General features: G+C 36.5%; 1 protein-coding gene across 8 annotated transcripts in view; it reads right to left on the bottom strand.

Annotated features, from left to right (window-relative positions):
• Positions 1 to 19,337, bottom strand: part of TTBK2 (tau tubulin kinase 2) — a 162,298-nt gene that overhangs the window by 57,342 nt on the left and 85,619 nt on the right. For all 8 annotated transcript variants that reach the window (XM_036844336.1, XM_036844337.1, XM_036844338.1 and 5 more), the window contains 3 exons: positions 18,742 to 18,815; positions 12,929 to 13,069; positions 11,301 to 11,405 (listed from right to left, as the gene is read on the bottom strand). In XM_036844336.1, coding sequence (XP_036700231.1) covers positions 11,301 to 11,405; positions 12,929 to 13,069; positions 18,742 to 18,815 — 320 coding nt within the window. The remainder of the gene's footprint in view (positions 1 to 11,300; positions 11,406 to 12,928; positions 13,070 to 18,741; positions 18,816 to 19,337) is intronic.

Genomic DNA, 19,337 nt, shown 5'->3' with positions numbered 1-19,337 from the left:
CCATTTTAAAATAAAGTAGGATTTATGACAAATAAACTCTGTACATTAGAAAACATAAATGCTTTCACGACAAGCATCATAGTATATACATTAATATTCAGGCTCTGGTTACAAATAAGTATATTAAGACCATGAGGTCTAAGTAAAATAAGATGCCAACCTCTCTGTGTCTTGGCTATATCATTCAAACTCAATTCAAAGATGGTGGCAACTTGTACCTCTCCTGCACATGTAATTCACATATTCATAAACTTAAGTTATTGGGTACAATTACCCCAAGAGTTCCCTTAATGCCCTTTATAGTCAATCCCCTCCCTTGACTCCCAGTGTCTGGCTGGCAACCTCTGATTTCTGTCCCTCCTTAGCACTTAGAAATGTCTGGTTTTTTAGGTTTAACTATTTTAATTACTGTGTAATGGTATCTCACTGTGGTTTTAATTTGCATTTCCCTAATAACTAAAGATGTTCAGAATTTGTTCATGTACTTATTTGCCATCTGTAGTATCTATTCTTTAATGAAATGCCTATCCAAATCTTTTGCTTATTTTTATAGGTTTGTTTCTTTATTATTGAGTTTTGAGAGTTGCTTATAGATTCTGGATATAAAGTCCTCTGTCAGATGTGTGTTTTGCAAATATTTTATTCCAGTCTGTGATTTGACTTTTCATTTGCTTAATAGTGTTTTTCAAAATGCAGAACTGTTTACTTTTGATGAATTTTTAATTATTTTATTTTTGTACCATATGAATATATTTCCAAAACTTATGTTTAAAAACATCTTTAAAGAAAAAGAAAGTAAAAAGTGAGAGTGGTTAGTAACCTAAGAACATGTTTTATTAAAATAAATACCTAGAAGCCAAAGCAATCTTGAGAAAAAAGAACAAAGCTGAAGGTATCGCATTCCCTGACTTAAGACTATACTACAAAGCTACAGTAATCAAAACAGCATGGTACTGGCACAAAAAATAGACACATATATCAATGGAACAGTATAGAGAGCCCAGAAATAAACCCACACAATTACAGTCAATTAATCTATGACAAAGGAGGCAAGAACATAAATGGAGAAAAGACAGTCTCTTCAATAAGTGGTCTTGGAAAACTGGACAGCTACATGTAAAAGAATGAAATTAGAACATTGTCTCACACCATGTATAAAAATAAACCAAATATGGATTAAAGACTTAAATGTAAGACCAGAAATCATAAAATCCTTAGAAGAAAACACAGGCAGACACTGACATATATCCTAGCAATTTTTTAGATCTGTCAGGCAAAGGAAACAAAAGTAAAAGTAAACAAATCGGACCTAATTAAACTTTAAAAGCTTTTGCTCAGCAAAGGAAACCACTGAAAAAATGAAAAGACAACCGGGCTTCCCTGGTGGCGCAGTGGTTGAGAATCTGCCTGCTAACGCAGGGGACACGGGTTCGAGCCCTGGTCTGGGAGGATCCCATATGCCGCGGAGCAACTGGGCCCGTGAGCCACAATTACTGAGCCTGCACGTCTGGAGCCTGTGCTCCGCAACAAGAGAGGCCGCGATAATGAGAGGCCCGTGCACCGCGATGAAGAGTGGCCCCCACTTGCCGCAACTAGAGAAAGCCCTCGCACAGAAACAAAGACCCAACACAGCCATAAATAAATAAAAAATTTTTTTAAAAAATTAAAAAAAAAAATGAAAAGACAACCTACTGAATGGGAGAAAATATTCACAGATGATATGACCAATAGGGGTTAATATCCAAAATATATAAACAGCTCATTCAACTCAATATCAAAAAAAAAACCCGATTAAAAAATAGGCAGAAAACCTGAATAGATATTTTTCCAGAGACGACATATAGATGGCCAAGAAGCACATGAAAAGACGCTCAACACTGCTAATCATAACGGAAATCCAAATCAAAACCACATCTGTTAGAATGGCTATCATCAAAAAGAACACATATAATAAATGTTGGTGAGGACGGGGAAGAAAGGGAACCCTCGTACACTGTTAGTGGGAATGTAAATTGATGCAGCCACTATGAAAAACAGTCTGGAGGTTCCCAACACAACTAAAAATAGCTCATAGACAATATGATCTAGGAATTCCACTCCTGGGTATATATCCAAAGAAAATGAAAACACTAATTCAAAAAGATACATGCACCTCAATGTTCATAGCAGCATTATTTACAATAGCCAAGATATAGAAGCACCCTAAGTGTCCATCAACTTATGAATAGATAAGGAAGATGTCACACACACACACACACACACACACACACACACACACACACACACACACAATGGAATATTACTCAGCCTTAAGAAGAATAAAATTTTACCACTTGCAACAACATGATGAACCTGAAGGGTATTATGCTTAGTGAAATAAGTCATATAGAGAATGACAAATACTGTATGTTATCACTTATATGTGGAATCTAAAAAAATGAAACAAACAAATGAATATAAAAAAACAGACTTGAAACAGACTTACAGACAAAGAGAATAAACTGTGGTTGCCACTGGGGAGAAAAATGGGGAGGGGGTAAGACAGGGGTAGGTGATTAAGAGATACAAATTACTATATATAAAATAAATAAGCTAAAAGGAAGTATTATATAGCACAGGGAATATAGCCAATATTTTGTAATAACTTTAAATGGAGTATACTCTATAAAAATATTCAATCACTATGGTGTACATCTGAAATTAATATACTGTAAATCAACTACACTTCAATTTTTAAAAAGAAAAAGAAGAAAAGCACCTAGATATTTAAGTGAAAATGAAAAAGAAAAACTAAATTGAGCCTTAAAGGACTGACAGAATTACAACAGGAAGGAGGAAATCCATTTTATTTATTTATTTTTTAATTAATTTTTATCGGAGTATAGTTGCTTTACAATGTTGTGTTAGTTTCTACTGTATAGCAAAGTGAATCAGCTATATGTATACATATATCCCCTCTTTTTTGGATTTCCTTCCCATTTAGGTTGCCAAAGAGCACTGAGTAGAGTTCCCTGTGCTATACAATAGGTTCTCATTAGTTATCTATTTTATACATAGTATCAAGAGTGTATATATGTCAATCTCAATCTCCCAATTCATCCCACCCCCTCCCTTTCCCCCTTCGTATCCATAAGTTTGATCTCTCTCCGTGTCTCTATTTCTGCTTTGCAAATAAGATCATCTCTACCATTTTTCTAGATACCACGTAATTCAAAAAGACACATGTATCCCAATGTTCATTGCAGCACTACTTACAATAGCCAGGATATGGAAGCAACCTAAAGGTCCATCAACAGAGGAATGGATGAAGAAGATGTGGTACCTACATACAATGGACTATTACTCAGCCATAAAAAGGAATGAAACTGGGTCATTTGTAGAGATGTGGATGGACCTAGAGACTGTCATACAGAGTGAAGTAAGTCAGAAAGAGAAAAGGAAATGCATTTTAAAAAGAACACAGTGAACAATGCAAAAAGGGACAAAAGTACTGTTAAGTGTTAGGGAAAAGAATTTGGTATGGTTGAAGCAAAGGGTGAGAGAAAATAATGGAAAAGTTGGTTGGAATAAAATGAAGGATGGCCTTAAATGTCATATGTTGTTTGGCTTATAAGGTAGAGGCAAATGGAATTCATAAAAAATTTTAAGTAAGGAAGTAACATGATTGAGAAAGTGCTTGGGATGTCTACTCCGCTGGAAGTATAAAGGATAGATTGGAAGGAGAAGGTAGGGAGACCAGTGAGGAAACTATTTTAATAATCCAAACAAGAAACCACAAGACTAGTACAAGGACAGAAGCAGCAAAGGCGGGGATGAATGTCAGAGACAGAATAAGTTCCTAGGAGAATAAATCCAGAAGAAGGGAAGGACTTCAGGTATAAGCCCAGACCTACTGCTACCAAAAGGAAAGGATCAGGAGGGGAAAAAAGCATGGAGAACTATGTAATAAAACCCTCAATGGGGTTTCCCTGGTGGCGCAGTGGTTGGGAGTCTGCCTGCCAATGCAGGGAACACGGGTTCGAGCCCTGGTCTGGGAAGATCCCACATGCCGCGGAGAGACTAAGCCCGTGAGCCACAACTACTGAGCCTGCGCGTCTGGAGCCTGTGCTCCGCAAGAAGAGAGGCCGCGACGGTGAGAGGCCCGCGTACCGCGATGAAGAGTGGCCCCCGCTCGCCGCAACTGGAGAAAGCCCTCGCACAGAAACGAAGACCCAACACAGCCAAAAATTAATATAAATAAATAAATAAATTTATTAAAAAAAAGAAAAAAAACCCTCAATGGAAATAAGAAAATAGATGAAATTCTGGAATGGTAACATTTAAAATTTTTTCTTAAGTAGGACACTATAGCCCTAGGCACTGGAAGTTTCAGCTGAATGGTTAAGAAGGAAGCAGCAGGAGAAAACATGGCATTCCAAGAGCTTAGACACAAAGGGCCAATGTAAGATGCCAGCTCAAGGGCTAAAGAAACTGGGGCATCCTCTAAATCAGGAGGGAAAACATGAACATGCAGATTCAAATCACTAAGTAAATAGAAGTTCAACTCCAAAACTGTATGGACGAAAGTACTGCAAATATATATACAGAGACACACACAACTTCTTTTTATCTCACATCCCTATTTGATACAACTAATACATCTTAAAGGTTATAAACAGTAGAGGCTCTCCCACGTGCCACAACTACTGACGCCCGCACGCCTAGAGCCCGTGCTCCGCAACAAGAGAAGCCACCGCAATGAGGACCCCACACACCGCAACGAAGAGTAGCCCCCACTCGCCACAACTAGAGAAAGCCCGCATGCAGCAACGAAGACCCAACACAGCCAAAAATAAGTTAATAAATAAATAAATTCATAAAAAACAAACAAATAAAAAAAAACAGTAGAGGCTCTCAAAACCAACCACATAAACAACTTGCTAGTATCACTAGCATAACAGATATGATCCATTATTCCCTTTGTAATGCATTCTGACTGACGATCCTATATCATAAGTTTGGAAAAATAAATACACATTTATGTTTTGAGGGAGTTTCTCTGTGGTGATGGAATAGTTTTATATCCTGATTGGGCTGTTGGTTATATGAATCTATATGTGTGATAAAATTTCATATACCACACCTCCCCTGAAAGGAAAAGTGTATGTAAAAAATAGTGAAATCTGACTCAGGTCTGTACTTGAGTTAATAATAGTATCCCAATAACAGTTTCCTAGTTTTGACAATGTATTATGATTATGTAAGATGTCATCATAGGGGGAAGCTAGGTGACGGGTACATGATAACTGTACTATTTTACAACAACTCCCTGAATCTGCTCCATACTCCGAAACAAGTACCCTCAGGTCTATAGAAGAAAGAAGAAAGCAAAGCAAGGGACTGGTTAATGCAAAATATAGAATGTAGGTTATGGCTGCAATGGCCACTATAATAGCAACTTAAAACTAAATGAAATTTAAAATTCAGTTCCGCACTTGCTCTGGCCACAATTCAAGTGCTCAATAGCCACATGTGGCTAGTGGCTACCATATAAGACAGTACACATACAGGCACTTCCATCTTTGCAGGAAGCTCCATTGAAGGAGCTCGAAGAAGGAAAAGGGATGTGATCAGGAAGTGACCGACTCACAGAACACTTCTAAGGTGGTAATGAACTATTTCTTAACCTAGATGGAGGCCATGGATGTTCTGACATTCTTCCTTAAAATTTTTATATATGTTTTTTACACTCTTCTAGAATACACATAGCAAGGAAAAAAAAAAAAAAAGAAATATTGGTTTTTGCAGATAACATGATGGCATACCTAGAGAATCCAAGCAACTCAATTCAAGTTTCTTAAAAGCAATAAATAAACAAAATTGTATGATATAAAAGAAATCTACACAGGCAACTTTTGATTTTATATTAGTGGAACAATATAAGAAAATGATTTCAATCATAATTATGATCCAAAAAGTCAGAAAGTAATTTTACTTGAGATTTAAGAGTTTTAAAGAAAATTATGAAATCCTACTGGCATAAAAACTCTAAAAGGAACTAGCTATTAACACATAAATAAAGGGAAAGTTAACTCCTTACACAGCCTGGGCTACATTCAACCACAATGATATTCCCTCTTTCTTCCATAGTGCTAACCTGACCCCAACCCTGGTTAAACTCAATTCATAGGCTAAACTGTACCTCTAAACAAGCAGTTAAAAGTATATGGAGAAAAAGGATTGTACTGACAATCTTACCTTAAATTACCATCATACTCAAATGAGCTTTCAGCACAGCCCAGCAATCTATTATATTTTCCCAGTCAGTCTGCTCTCTCCCCTTCCGTGATAACTATTTCACACGTGCTTTTCTCTCCTCAACCTCCAACACCCTTTTGCACTCTCAGCAAAAGGCCTTGTCTCTTTCTTCACTGAGAAAATAAAAGCCATGAGAGAACTTCAACTTCCACCACCAAATCTAAATGCCTACCTGTATCTGTGTCCATTTATTCTACCTTTTCTCAGTTACAGTGGAAGAAGTGTTCCTGCTCTAATAATGGGCTATCCTCACCATTGTGCCAGGATTCCTTCCCCTAACAGCTTGCAAGAACTTGGCTATGATTGTTCCTGCTCTGTCCTACATCATCAATTTTTTTCATGTCTCCTGGAGCACTACTAATATTAAAACACGAGCATGCTACAATAGCTGACATTTTTAAAAAATGAACTAGGGAAGGAGGGAAGGATTTTACTTCCCTTACAACTACTTCCCTGTTTTACTTATATTCCCTTTCTCCACATCCTCTCCCCAACACTTTCTTTAACCTACTCCAATTTAGTTTTCATTGCCCTACAGAGTCACTTTTATAAAAGTCACCAGTCACTTCCATCTTGCCAAATCCAGATGATCAGTTCTCAGTTCCTACCTTCCTTGACCTATCAGTAGCATCAGTAGCACCCCACATATTTGAAGAACTTTGTTCACTTGGCTCTCAAGATACCACACTCTCCTGATTTTCCTCCTACCTCACTGGCCAATCCTCCTCCCCACTGTTCTTTGCTAATTCATAGTTCTTTTCCATCCATTATCAAGTTGCTAAAGGGTCTCAATGGCTCAGACTCAGACCTCTCTTCTTTTCTAGCTATACCTTTTCCCTAGCTGATCTAATCTAGTTCCATTTTTTAAAATTACTTTTAAACATTGGGAGCAAATGATTCTTAAATTTATATTATCTCCATCCCTGATATCTCCTTTGAGCTACAGATTACTATATCAAGTCAACTTCTTATTATTTCCATCTAGAATCTAAGAGGCATTTTAAACTTAACTTTTAGAAAAATAGAACTTCCGGGGACTTCCCTGGTGGTGCAGTGGTTAAGAATCCACCTGCCATTGCAGGGGACATGAGTTCGATCCCTGGTCTGGAAGGATCCCACATGCTGCAGAGCAACTAAGGCCATGCGCCACAACTACTGAGCCTGCACCCTAGGGGCCGCGAGCCACAACTACTGAAGCCCACGTGCCTAGAGCCTGTGCTCCGCAACAGGAGAAGCCACCGCAATGAGAAGCCCGTGTACCGCTACGAAGTGTGGCCTCTGCTTACTCCAATTAGAGAAAGCCCATGCGCAGCAACGAAGACCCAATGCAGCCAGAAATTTAAAAATTTTAAAAATTAAAACAAAAAACAAAAAACTAAGAAAGCTTTAAAAAAAAAAAAGAAAGAGAACTTCCATTTTTCCCTCATCAAATCCACACTTCAGCCTTCATCTCTATCATGGTTTCAGGACAAAAACTTAGAAGTCATTCTTGACTCTTCTTTTCCCTTCACATTTCAGTATCAAATCCAGAAGGAAGTCCTATTAAATACACCTTTAAAATATATCCTAAATATAAGCATTTTCCACCATGATCATTGTATCACCCTAATGCCCTAAGTCCTAGCCACCAGCAATGACCACTGGACCATGGCATTAGCCTTTTAACTTGTCTTTCTGATTCCACTCTTGCTCTCAATAGTCTCTTCTTCACAGAGTGATTTAAAAAAAAAAAAAAGTCCTAAGAATTGAAAAACTGCTATTCAGAATAGAAGTGGGATTCCAGAAATATATTCAAATCCAATACACTACATAGAAACTAAATTCTTTACCTGCCCGACTACCAATTAATACAAGAACATTGATAGAACTGAAGATAGTCTTCCCACAATTTCAAGGCACTTAAATTCTCATGTGGCTACGTTTTAAATATAACCTACTTCTGTATATAACTCTATAGTTAGCTTATTGACAGAGCATGTAACATATTATGCAACAACCCTGCTTCCTATCACACTTAGAATAAAATCCATCTCTTGGCAAAATGATTCACATTCTGGGGCCTACCAACCTCCTAAACCTCGTCTCTCTCCACTTACCCACCACACTATGCTATGCCATGCTACAGCCACAGTGGCCTCCCCCCTTTTCCTTGAATATACCAAACTTACTCTGCCTCAGAGTCTTTGCACTTGCTCTTCCCTTTGCCTGGAGCACTCTCTTTCCAGAAAAATCACACAGCCTGCTCTCATACTTCATTCAACTCTCAACTCAATACCTCCTTAGAGAAGTCTGTTCTAACTAATACCTCTAAAATAGTCTCCTAGCCTCACTGCCCATCACTCTCTATGTCAATACCCTGCTTTCTGCTGTTTTTTTTTTTGTAGAATTTATCACAATCTAAAATTATGTATTTATTTGTATATTATCTGTCTTCACCACTAAAATATAACCTCCATAAGAACCTCATTTTGGTCTGCTGTTCACCGCTGCAGTCCCAGCACCTAGATCCATGCCTCACACATAATCTGTGCTCATTTAATAAGTGTTTTATAAGTGAATAAATAATAACCTCATAATATTCTAAAAACTAAAAAAAAAAAAAGATACTTGTAATAGAAATGAGACTCCAGGAATATATTCAGGTCTAATAAGCTGCATTGGACCCAAATTCATCACCTGCCTTGCTATCTATTAATGCAAGACCTTCACCGGAACCAAAAAGATTCTCTTATAATTTCTAGGTGTTTAAATTTTCATGTGCCTATATTTTAAATATAATTTACATTTATTGTATACAAGTCTATTATTACATAGTTAGCTCATTTAAAACCAGTGTTTCACCTTCTGTGCAACTAATCTGCTAGAAATGAAAATCATAGTCAGTACCAAGTTGAAACAAAAAGTATAAAAGTAGACATTATAACACAACATTGTATCAACTATACTTCAATTAAAAAATAAATTAAAAATAAAAGTAGACATTAAAGAAATGTAGGGGGAGATCAACTGCCAGTATGACAATATGAGGAGCTCTACCGACCTGCTCCCCAGTAAAGCTGGTAAAAATAATTTAAAAAAATAACCATAGCCTCTGGAAATGGTCCTTCGAGCAAACAACAAATGATGAAACAGCTATTTCATATTCATGAAAAGTCAGTAAGAAAAGCTAGAGTCTATGGTATTTGAACCAAAACCGCTCCCCCTCCTTCCTTTCTTCCAGATCAGCAGGGGTGGCTCCACTCCAGGATGCTGCAGCCGAGAACACAGGGCTCCCTCCTTCCCCAGTTCCGAGCCAGAGAGCTTTCTTCGTGTAGGAGCAGGACTTCAGCATTTCTCATCTTCTCCCAGCTGCCTGTTGCTGAGGAGGCTGTCATGGGCAAGCATGGTACAGAGGTGGAAGCCCCTTACTTGCACCCAGCTTCCACTCATGGAATGAAGGCTCTACCTTGGGCATGGTGTGCTGAAAATACTGGGGCCCCAAAAGCCCTTCTCCTGGCTCATGAAGCAGTGGTTCCATGCCAGGAGAGTCAAGCCAAGAGACCTCAGGCTACTGTCCCGATCTCAACCAGAGGGCCCTGCTCCTAAGAGAGGATGTCACTCAGAGAGAAGTCTGCCATAGTCCTCACCCCCAACTCCAGAGCCCTCGGTCAGAGATTTTGTCTGCGGACAGAAGAACGCCGTAAAAAAGATATCTCCCAATCTCTTCCCAAAGGAACTTATTTCATTTGCAACAGTGAAGTTAATTAAACTTAAGACCCTCTCATAAATAGTGGAGGTTATAGTAAAGCGAATTGGGAGGATTTGTGGATCTGAGGATACAGCCTAGACTACAGGCTGGCCAGGTGAGAACCAGGGGAACAAGACAGGTGGGGGAGCCCTTCTGGGGTCAGAACAAACATCAAACTATAACCTCAGACGGGAATTCCCTGCCAGTCCAGTGGTTAGGACTCTGTGGTCTCACTGCTGAGGGCCCAGGTTCAATCCCTGGTCAGGGAACTGACCCTGCAAGCCTGCAGCAGTGGCCAAAAAAACCCAAAACGATTCCGTTTTAGGAGCCACAATTTGACTGGATTAGTCTGTCAAGGAATGTACGTCTTGGGGCACTGTTTCAAGCAACAGAGCAATCAGCCAGCAATCAGCAGGTTTAATAACTGGATGTGGTCAGAAAAAGCGTGGAGGAGAGCCCTACCAGTGCCACTGTCATTCCAGGGTGACGGTGGGCAGACCCAAAGCTGCACCTCCCTCAGGGGCAACAAGAGAGACTTAACACTATGTGCTTGGGATGTGGGGGAAGGATAAAATAATCTAGTCAGTCACTAAACATATAAATAAGCAAATAACACTAACAAGCCCTGGAAGGGAGGACCAGTACCCAGAATTGCTATAATATATTATCTAAAATGTCCAGTTTCCAACAACAAAAAAATATGACAGGCAAAGAAACAGGAAAGTGTGACCCATACATGTAAAAAAAAAAGTAGGCAACAGAAACTGACTATAAGAATGACTACATTCTTCTCCTGTTGGATATAACAGGAGACGATTTCAAAGTAGGCATTATAAATATGTTCAAAGAAATAAAGGAAAGCTTGACTAAAGAAGTAAGGAAAGTATAATTACAATGCCCTATCAAACAGAGAATATCACTAAAGAGAAATTTTTAAAAAGAACCAAATGGAAATTCTGGGTATGAAAAATATGGTAACTGAAATAGAAGAGTAGGGTGTACAAAGAGACTCAGACTGCAAAAAGACCGTTGATGCTAAAGTGGTAATGTGTGTTCTTATAAGACCGCTCTAAATCTGCGTCTAATGTACATGCTTTTAAAAGCCACAACTCTCAATAATAAAATTAATTAACACCATCTATAAAGTAATCATAAAATCTATATGATACTTCTCGGATGACATCCATTCTGATACACAATTAGCATTTCTTTAAAAAGCGTGATACTATAAATAATAAGTTAATTCTCAAATATTTAATAATATGAAAAATCTTACTGGTCTGACGTCACCACAGGAATTGGTAAATTGTCGAGCCAAGCCAAAATCAAGCATGTAACATTTCCTACATGTACTAGGAAAGCGACCCATGGCAAAGTTTGACTAGAAAAATAAAGAAGGAAAATATACATATTATTATTATACTTAGTCCTTATACCTTATCCTTCCTCTATTTTAATTCTTCTATTTAAACTCTATATAATACACATGTCCCAAATATACTATTCTAGTCAATGATGTTTACTGGATATTAATACATAATTTTGCTGTGGGTTCTATTAATGCCTAGGATCAGGTGAACTTTGAGCAACAAAAAATTTATGTGACTGTATAAATTTACATAAAACACAACACTGACTTAACTGGAATCAGTACTCTAAGTTCCTTGAAATTCTAGTCTAAGTCACTACTTAAATGACTTAGTCACTACTTACTTTTAAAAATGGGAGGAACTAGGAGTGAGCAAAATAGAATACATAGTTCAGAAATTGAAATGAATTTCCTATAAGCATCATGAACCTGAATTTCACTACATGTAAAAATTAAAATACAATTTAAGGAAACATTTCAAAACAGACTTAAGGAAAATACACTTTGCATTCTTCCCTTAATAAAAATATATGTAACATTAAATGACCACAGACTTGCAAAGATAGGTATATAAGGGAATTTATTTAAAAAAAAAAAGTCAAAAGTCAAATTGTTATAGAATTGTTAGCTTTTATTTTAAAATACTGTTTTATTTTAAAATACTGTTCTACTTAGGGAGCTTTCTAATCAAAAGGGGAACTCTTCAATCACCATGGTTCTCAAATAATGAAGTTTAACTTGACATAAAAATAAAAGCAGGAGATATCTACGTTACATTAAGTCTGACTCAACTATGTTAATTTTAGTTGGCATTTTCATGTAAACTGTTTAATTTTAGAAATCATGTAGCAACAGATGGAAATAATTTTCAACTGCAACAACCAACATATGATAAATTTATAGTAAATACAGCATATCAGAAATGGGTCATTTCCCCTTGTAATACAAAAACCAAGAAAGAGAAAATAAAGACATATTTCACAGTTACAGAAATGACAATTTCTAAGAAAAAACAGAATAGAAAAAAATACTATATATGGCACTGTAGCACTCAGGAGAAAAAGCAAGCTCTTTCATAATTGATGGTTTCTTATAAGTATAATTTGTCACTTGAGAAATAGTTCAAAGAACACAATGCCAACACCTAAAAGCAACATATGTATATATTTTTAACCAATATCAGGAAAAAGAAATCCAAAGAATAACTATTAATTTAGGTGTAAGGCTAAGTAATTGACAATGTTAACACATATAATAATAATAGTGAAGCATTAATAATTTTTAATTTGGCTGCTGAGCAACATTTTCATTGTATGGGAAAAGCTCTTTATTATAAGTTATAGCTTGTAATTATCATTTTTTTTTAAATTAAAAGGCAAGTTACATGTACTTTAAGTTTACATCTTTGCCACAGAAATTAAAATACTACCTTGTATTTAATACAGAAAGCTACATTTGTAATTTACTGTGTCCCATCATAAGATTAAGAGTACCAAGCAAACTCATTCTGTGATCTGGAGGAAAAGGCCCCCTACCGGTTTGATGTCTCGGTGCAAGAATCCCACAGAATGGATGCTCTCAATAGACTCCAGAATCTGTCTACCCAACCGAAGAGTAGTGCTAATGGTGAATGTGCCCCGGGACTGGCTGCGGCGTAGATCCGCCAGATTCCGACCCTGTGGAAACCAAATAAACACTTTCAAGTACTGTACTAAACGTATAAGAGTAGAGAATTGCTCATTTACCATTAAAAAATGTTTTGACTGAAATAGCAAGGATTTTACCCAAATCATGAGCCTCTCACTCAAGAGAAGAGATTCTCTTAAGATAATGCATGAACATTTCAAAGAAATTTAAGAATAACCAAAGTTTTTTTTTTAACATATTATGTTTCTTTTAACTTTTTTTTCTGAATGAAGGATTCTTTAAATTCTATAGAACTTCACAATTTTCTGAAGTTTCACACATATGATTTCATATAATACCATAATAACCCTTTTTAAAAATCTCCTATCCCTATACTGCCCCTACCCCCACTTTCCTCTCCCCACTGGTAACCACTAGTTTGTTCTCTATATCTGTGAGTCTGCTTCTTTTTTGTTTTATTCACTAGTTTACTGTATTTTTTTAGATTCCACATATAAGTGATATCATACAGTATATGTCTTTGTCTATTCTACATCTATAATATGTTTCTGAGTCAACATGTTTCCCTTTGTCACTGATGTTATAACAAAATATAGTCTTGATTACTTAAAAAAGATATATACACAGGGCAGTAATTCCTCATTATTGCCTAACATATTCCTATACAAACTACTTAACTTTTCTGTGTCACAGTTTCCTTATAAAATGGGGCCCATAATACCTACCTTACATTGTTTTGTAAGGATTAAACAAGATCCATGTAGTGTTTAGAATACCGTCTGGCACACACTAGGTACTCAATAAATGCTAATTACTGTTATTATAAATAAAAATGATATGAAACAAACACTCGATTACTTATAGCAGTAGATAAAAGCAATGAATTTATCTAGCTTGTGCCAGATGTATTACATTCATGACTGTATTTAGTCCCTAGCACCCTAAATAGAAGTTGTTATTCCTGTTTTACAGATGAGGAAACTGAGGCTCAGAGACTTTAAATAATGCTGACCTGTTAAGGTAAAACTGTTTTCAAATCTAAGTCTGTTTGACTAGAAAGTGTTCTTTTTCCACTGCACAGTGCTGCTCTACCCAGAAGATTCCTTATTGCATAGGTAACAAACAAGCAATCTGATGAGAAGAGCAGGCTAGGACGCTGCCGTTCCACCTCCCAAAGAATGGAAGCTGGCTCCTATATTACAAGGGGATTTAAACATCCTAATCTCTCTATACCCAAAATTTTATAGTGTGTGTTTGGGATTAATACCACTAATACCATTACCTCAACTAAAGACAGTTAATTCACTTCTGAAAAAGTAATAAATTCTTAAGTGACTTAAATACCATTTAAAATAAAATATTAAATAGTAATCAAGTAATACAAGAATTGAAAAATTACAGAAAAGTCAGGAGCCTTTAATACTTCATATCCTCTTTAAAAATGTGGTTTCCCCACAGCATTAATTGGTAGTTAACTTTTTTATTATTTTTTAATGTTAGTGGAATTTATTTTATTGTTCTTTACATCCTCAGCAAATGTAAAATGACTGATAATCTAGGGCAATGAGTTTTATAATCCCATGAGAGTACCTAATAACTTTTATTAGCATTTCAATAATTTTTTTCTTCAAAAATCAGTATTTTGACTGCCAAATATATACCTAAGGTAATACTGGAACTTTATTTGTAAACAAATTCTACCATCATAAAAGTTTTTGAAAGGAAATCAATTAAAGTGTATTTATGATATTAGTAATGCTTTTTAAATTTTAAATCTTTTAAAACATAAATCTAAGGTATCAATTAACAAAATCTGAGAAGATAAAAACAAAGCTGGCAAGGGTATGGGGAAAAGAATTATTAACATGGTACATACATGCAGGTTGATCCACCAAATTATACTTCAGGGTATATATTACAGGTGATTATTATTTGTTACAGGTAAAAACTAAAAACAATCTATACATCCATCAATAAATGAAATGGTTAAATAAATTATGGTTCAGTCATCTTACTGACTGTTATGCAGCCGCTAAAGAAAGAGTGAACTCTCATATACCTATCCATCACCCAGAATTAACAATTATCAATTAATGGCCAATCTTGTTTCATCTGTTATCCACTCCTCCCCTCCCCCTATGCAACACACAACATCTCCCTTCCTACACACATATACTGGATTATTCTCATGTAAATTCTAACCATATCATTTCATCTACATATATTAGGCAAAGAGATGAAAATATAAAACCAAAGAAGTTACATGCCAGCAATTCTATCGCCACAAATTTGAACTGGAAATATCAGTATGAACTATGATATATTTTTTCTTTAAAAAAAAAAATCCTGAACCTATCCACTTGAAAAGAATTTAAAACAATGACCAACCCAACTGCAGCAGGCACCCATAGCATCTAGATTGTCATCTCTAAATACCATTTCTCATTAAGAGGAATCAGAAAGTAAGGATGCTATCAAAGTTCCGTATTGAGGAACCAACTCATTAGTCTGAAAACTTTTAAATAAAAGAATCAAACATTAGTCCTTCCCTTCTGTGTGAAATGTACCTTAGGATAACCTAATAGTTGGTGGAGTGCTTTTTAAAGAATTCCAGCTAATAAACAAAGAAGAAATTATAAAATTACAACAGTATATTTGCAACCCCCCTGAAGTAAGGAATCTAGGCAGTGATTACTAATGGGTTGATAAAACCTAAGAGAAAAATCACTGGGAACTTTATCCAGAATATGGAAACTTCTGCATGACAAATGACTCTGTTTTTATCAATGACAATACAAACAACAAAAAGAAAACTGTAAGAAAAAAAAAATGAGAGGGAACCTAAAGATTAAAAGAGGCTTAAGAGATATGTATGCACAAAATACAATGTGTGAACCTTGTCTGGACCCAGATTCAAGTAAAACAAATATAAAAAAAAATAAGGGAGAGAAACAATCAAGAAAATCTAAAGATTGACTTGATAATTGATGTTATTAAGATATTACTGTGCATTATGGTTAACAGTGGGGAAAAAAAGAATCCTTGACTCTTAGAAATATATACTGATATACTTACAGATAAAATATGCCTTGGATTTTCTTTGAAATCATCTGGGGAAGGAGAGGAAAGGGAGACTACACCTCAGATAAGATTGGCCATATATTGATGATTACTGAAGCTGGGTGGTGAGTACATGGATATTCATTATACTATTCGCTCTACTTTTGTTTATGTTTAATTTTTTCCACAATAATAAAAAGTTTAAAAATATATAGCAGTCCTGATGTTAGGCAATCTAGATCTATATCTGTACTGGTTACAGGATTCAAAACATTTTTTGCCCCTTCCTAGGTGATATGCTTATCACAAAATATCACCCTTTGGCTATACTAAGGATGATCATGTAAAGCCTCAATGGTGACAGGATATCAAATGAGACCTGGCCAAGGTCTTCCTAGTAGAAATGAGAAAAGAAACATGTGTGACTGCTTGAACCCTATTAGATTTCAGAACCATTTTAATGGTAAATAGCTAGAATTTCTACAAGAGAAACAGGATTATTCCTTAAAATTTTTAACGGCAGATATTATATAATTGAATTGCCAGGAGGAAAAGACTGAAGTTAACTTCAGAACAATGAGGATTTTTAGAAAAAATTAGAAATGTCAGTGAGAAGCTGGGTCTGAGCATATAAATTTTATTAAAATATATGTGGGAAACCCCAGCAGTCATCTTCAATATGCCAAATAAGAGAAAGAACCCTTGAACAGTTATAACAGCTTTAGTCTTGCCTCAAATCAAGTCAACCATAACTGTAGGGATGGGAGGTTAATGGTGGGTTAATTTTCTCATGACAGGAAAAAATACAGCATGCAAGCCAAATCGAACGGTTCTTGGATGGGTCCATAGGCGCTTGCCAAAGGTCACAAAACCCATCGCTATCTGATATACACCAGCCTCCTTAGTTCTCCCAGACTAGGAGCCTTCCCATTTCCAGAAAGTGAGATTAAGGTAAGTGCAAATAAAATAAAACCGAGTATATGCTAGGACTGAGAGAGAGACTGCAGACTAAAAAAGACTGTCCATGTTCTCCAGTCAGTAGTAGCCAAAAGACAAAAATAGTTTTATTGTGCCAAGAATATTGGCCTCAGGCTTCCATCAAGTCCTAACACCCATCAAGTTAGTCAGTCTCAGGCAAACCACAAACCTCCTTGAGCTTAAGTCTCTTCATTTGCAAAATGGGGATAAAACCTGTCCTATCCTCCTCAGGGGATATGATAAGGATCAAATAAGATGCATGATAAATCCAGAAAAAAACTATAAAATAGCATACAAAAAGTTATATTATTATTGGTCAAAGTGAAAGACAGAATGGTCCATACTAATGACCTAAAAAGATACAGGGATAGCTACTTCAAGAAACAAAACTATGCTGGCTCAAGAGTAGTGAATCACATGATTCAAAGACTTTAAGGCTACAGTCTGCAGGGAGATTAATATCTATAGATCTAAATCAAATGCTGAAGGATAGCTGAGGGAAACAAAAAAAGAAGAGGAAGAATTTAGGCCAGGATCTATGTCTCTGAAATCACTACTATGTAGCTAAGTTGAAAAAATAAAATAAAAGAACCAAATGCCTAAAACAAACTTTGCTAAAGATGAAGGGAAACACTGAGAACCCTAAACTAGGCAGCAAAGTGAACCATGGCCTTTATTTTATTTTTTTATTATTTATTTTGGCTGTGTTGGGTCTTTGTGGCTGCAAGTGGGCTTTCTCAAGTTGGAGCGAGCGCAGGCTATTCTTCATTGCGGCGCGCGCGCTTTCTCATTGGGGTGGCTTCTCTTGTTGCGGAGCATGGGCTCTATGGCGCACAGGCTTCAGTAGTTGCAGCACGCAGGCTCAGTAGTTGTGGCGCACGGGCTTAGTCGCTCTGCGGCATGTGGGATCTTCCCAGACCAGGGATCGAACCCGTGTCCCCTGCATTGGCAGGCAGATTCTTAACCACTGCATCACCAGGGAAGTCCCTGAACTATGGCTTTTACACACTGATGGTGACTACAGGTTCAGAGCTCTGTGTGTGTGTGTTTGTGTGTGTGTGTGTGTGTTCATTCAGGGGCAGACGCAGTGTCAGAGAGAATGGGATGATTTCCCTCTTCTCCTTGCTGTAGTCATTACTTCAATGCTCCCTTTCTGAATTTCTTGCATCTGCTACCCAACCCAACTTCACTTTCCATCTAAAGGATAGGGGAACAGAGCTATGTTAATGATAAAGAGAAAGAGGAATGGCATTTCTCCCCTATCTCATCTTATTCTTAAATTTTCAAGCAGTCAAGGTTGATACTCGTGAAAATGGAAAACTAGAGCCCTTAAGGTAGTGAAAGGTGGAGAAGGAAGGGACAGGGACAGGACAAAACTCATATTATATTCAGCAATCCATGTGAGGATCAAAAACTTTGCAATGATGACAATCAATGAAGATATGCATCAACTAAATAGTTGACAGAGACAACCCTTCCAGAGACAACCCTTCCATCTTTGGAAAAATCTGTTATCAGGTCTGTTTAAATAAAGTTCCATCTGCATAGTATAAAACATTCTGAGATGATACCAAGAATGTTGTTAATTTTATTCATATCTACTATAATTAGGTACTTTGATCAAAACTGGACAATTTTAAGACACATTTTCAAAGTAACCTACCTGCAACTGCATGACCACGTAGTTGAATCGATCATTCCTCCCACAGCCAATGAATCTACAAACATGGTCTTTCCCTGGATAAAAGAAAGAAAGAAAGAAGACAGTAGAAAAGGTTATACTACAGTTTCTCTTCTTAAAAATTAATAATTTGTTTTTCTGTATAGTATTTTATGATTGAATGTAAAGGACCTATCTTAAGAACCTTAAGGACAGGAGATTAGTATTATTCAAATTTTCTACCCATCTCCCTCCATATCCTACACTGCTCTTTGTGTAGTCAAATACATGTTTACTAAATGAATAAATAAACAAATAAATGAGGGAACAAATGAATGATAATTTATTTAGGAAGGAAAGAATTAAGAGGTCATTTCAAATCAACTTGCCCAGACATGATACATCTGAAAGCACAGTAGAGCAATAAATAAGAACTATGTTAGGAATATAAACCCTGAATTTTAGATATGGTCTGCCATTCACCGTTACAGACTCAGTGAGTCACTTCATCTTTCTGGGCCTTATTGATTTGGATTTGCTCAGTGGTTTTCAACCTGAGTTCCACATGTGAAATCCAAGGAGCTGCTAGTGGCTAGAAT

Source organism: Balaenoptera musculus, chromosome 2, assembly GCF_009873245.2.
Source record: "Balaenoptera musculus isolate JJ_BM4_2016_0621 chromosome 2, mBalMus1.pri.v3, whole genome shotgun sequence".
NCBI lineage: Eukaryota > Metazoa > Chordata > Mammalia > Artiodactyla > Balaenopteridae > Balaenoptera > Balaenoptera musculus.
The sequence above is the reverse complement of the archived record's forward strand: the minus strand, read 5'-3'. Positions and strand labels throughout refer to the sequence as shown.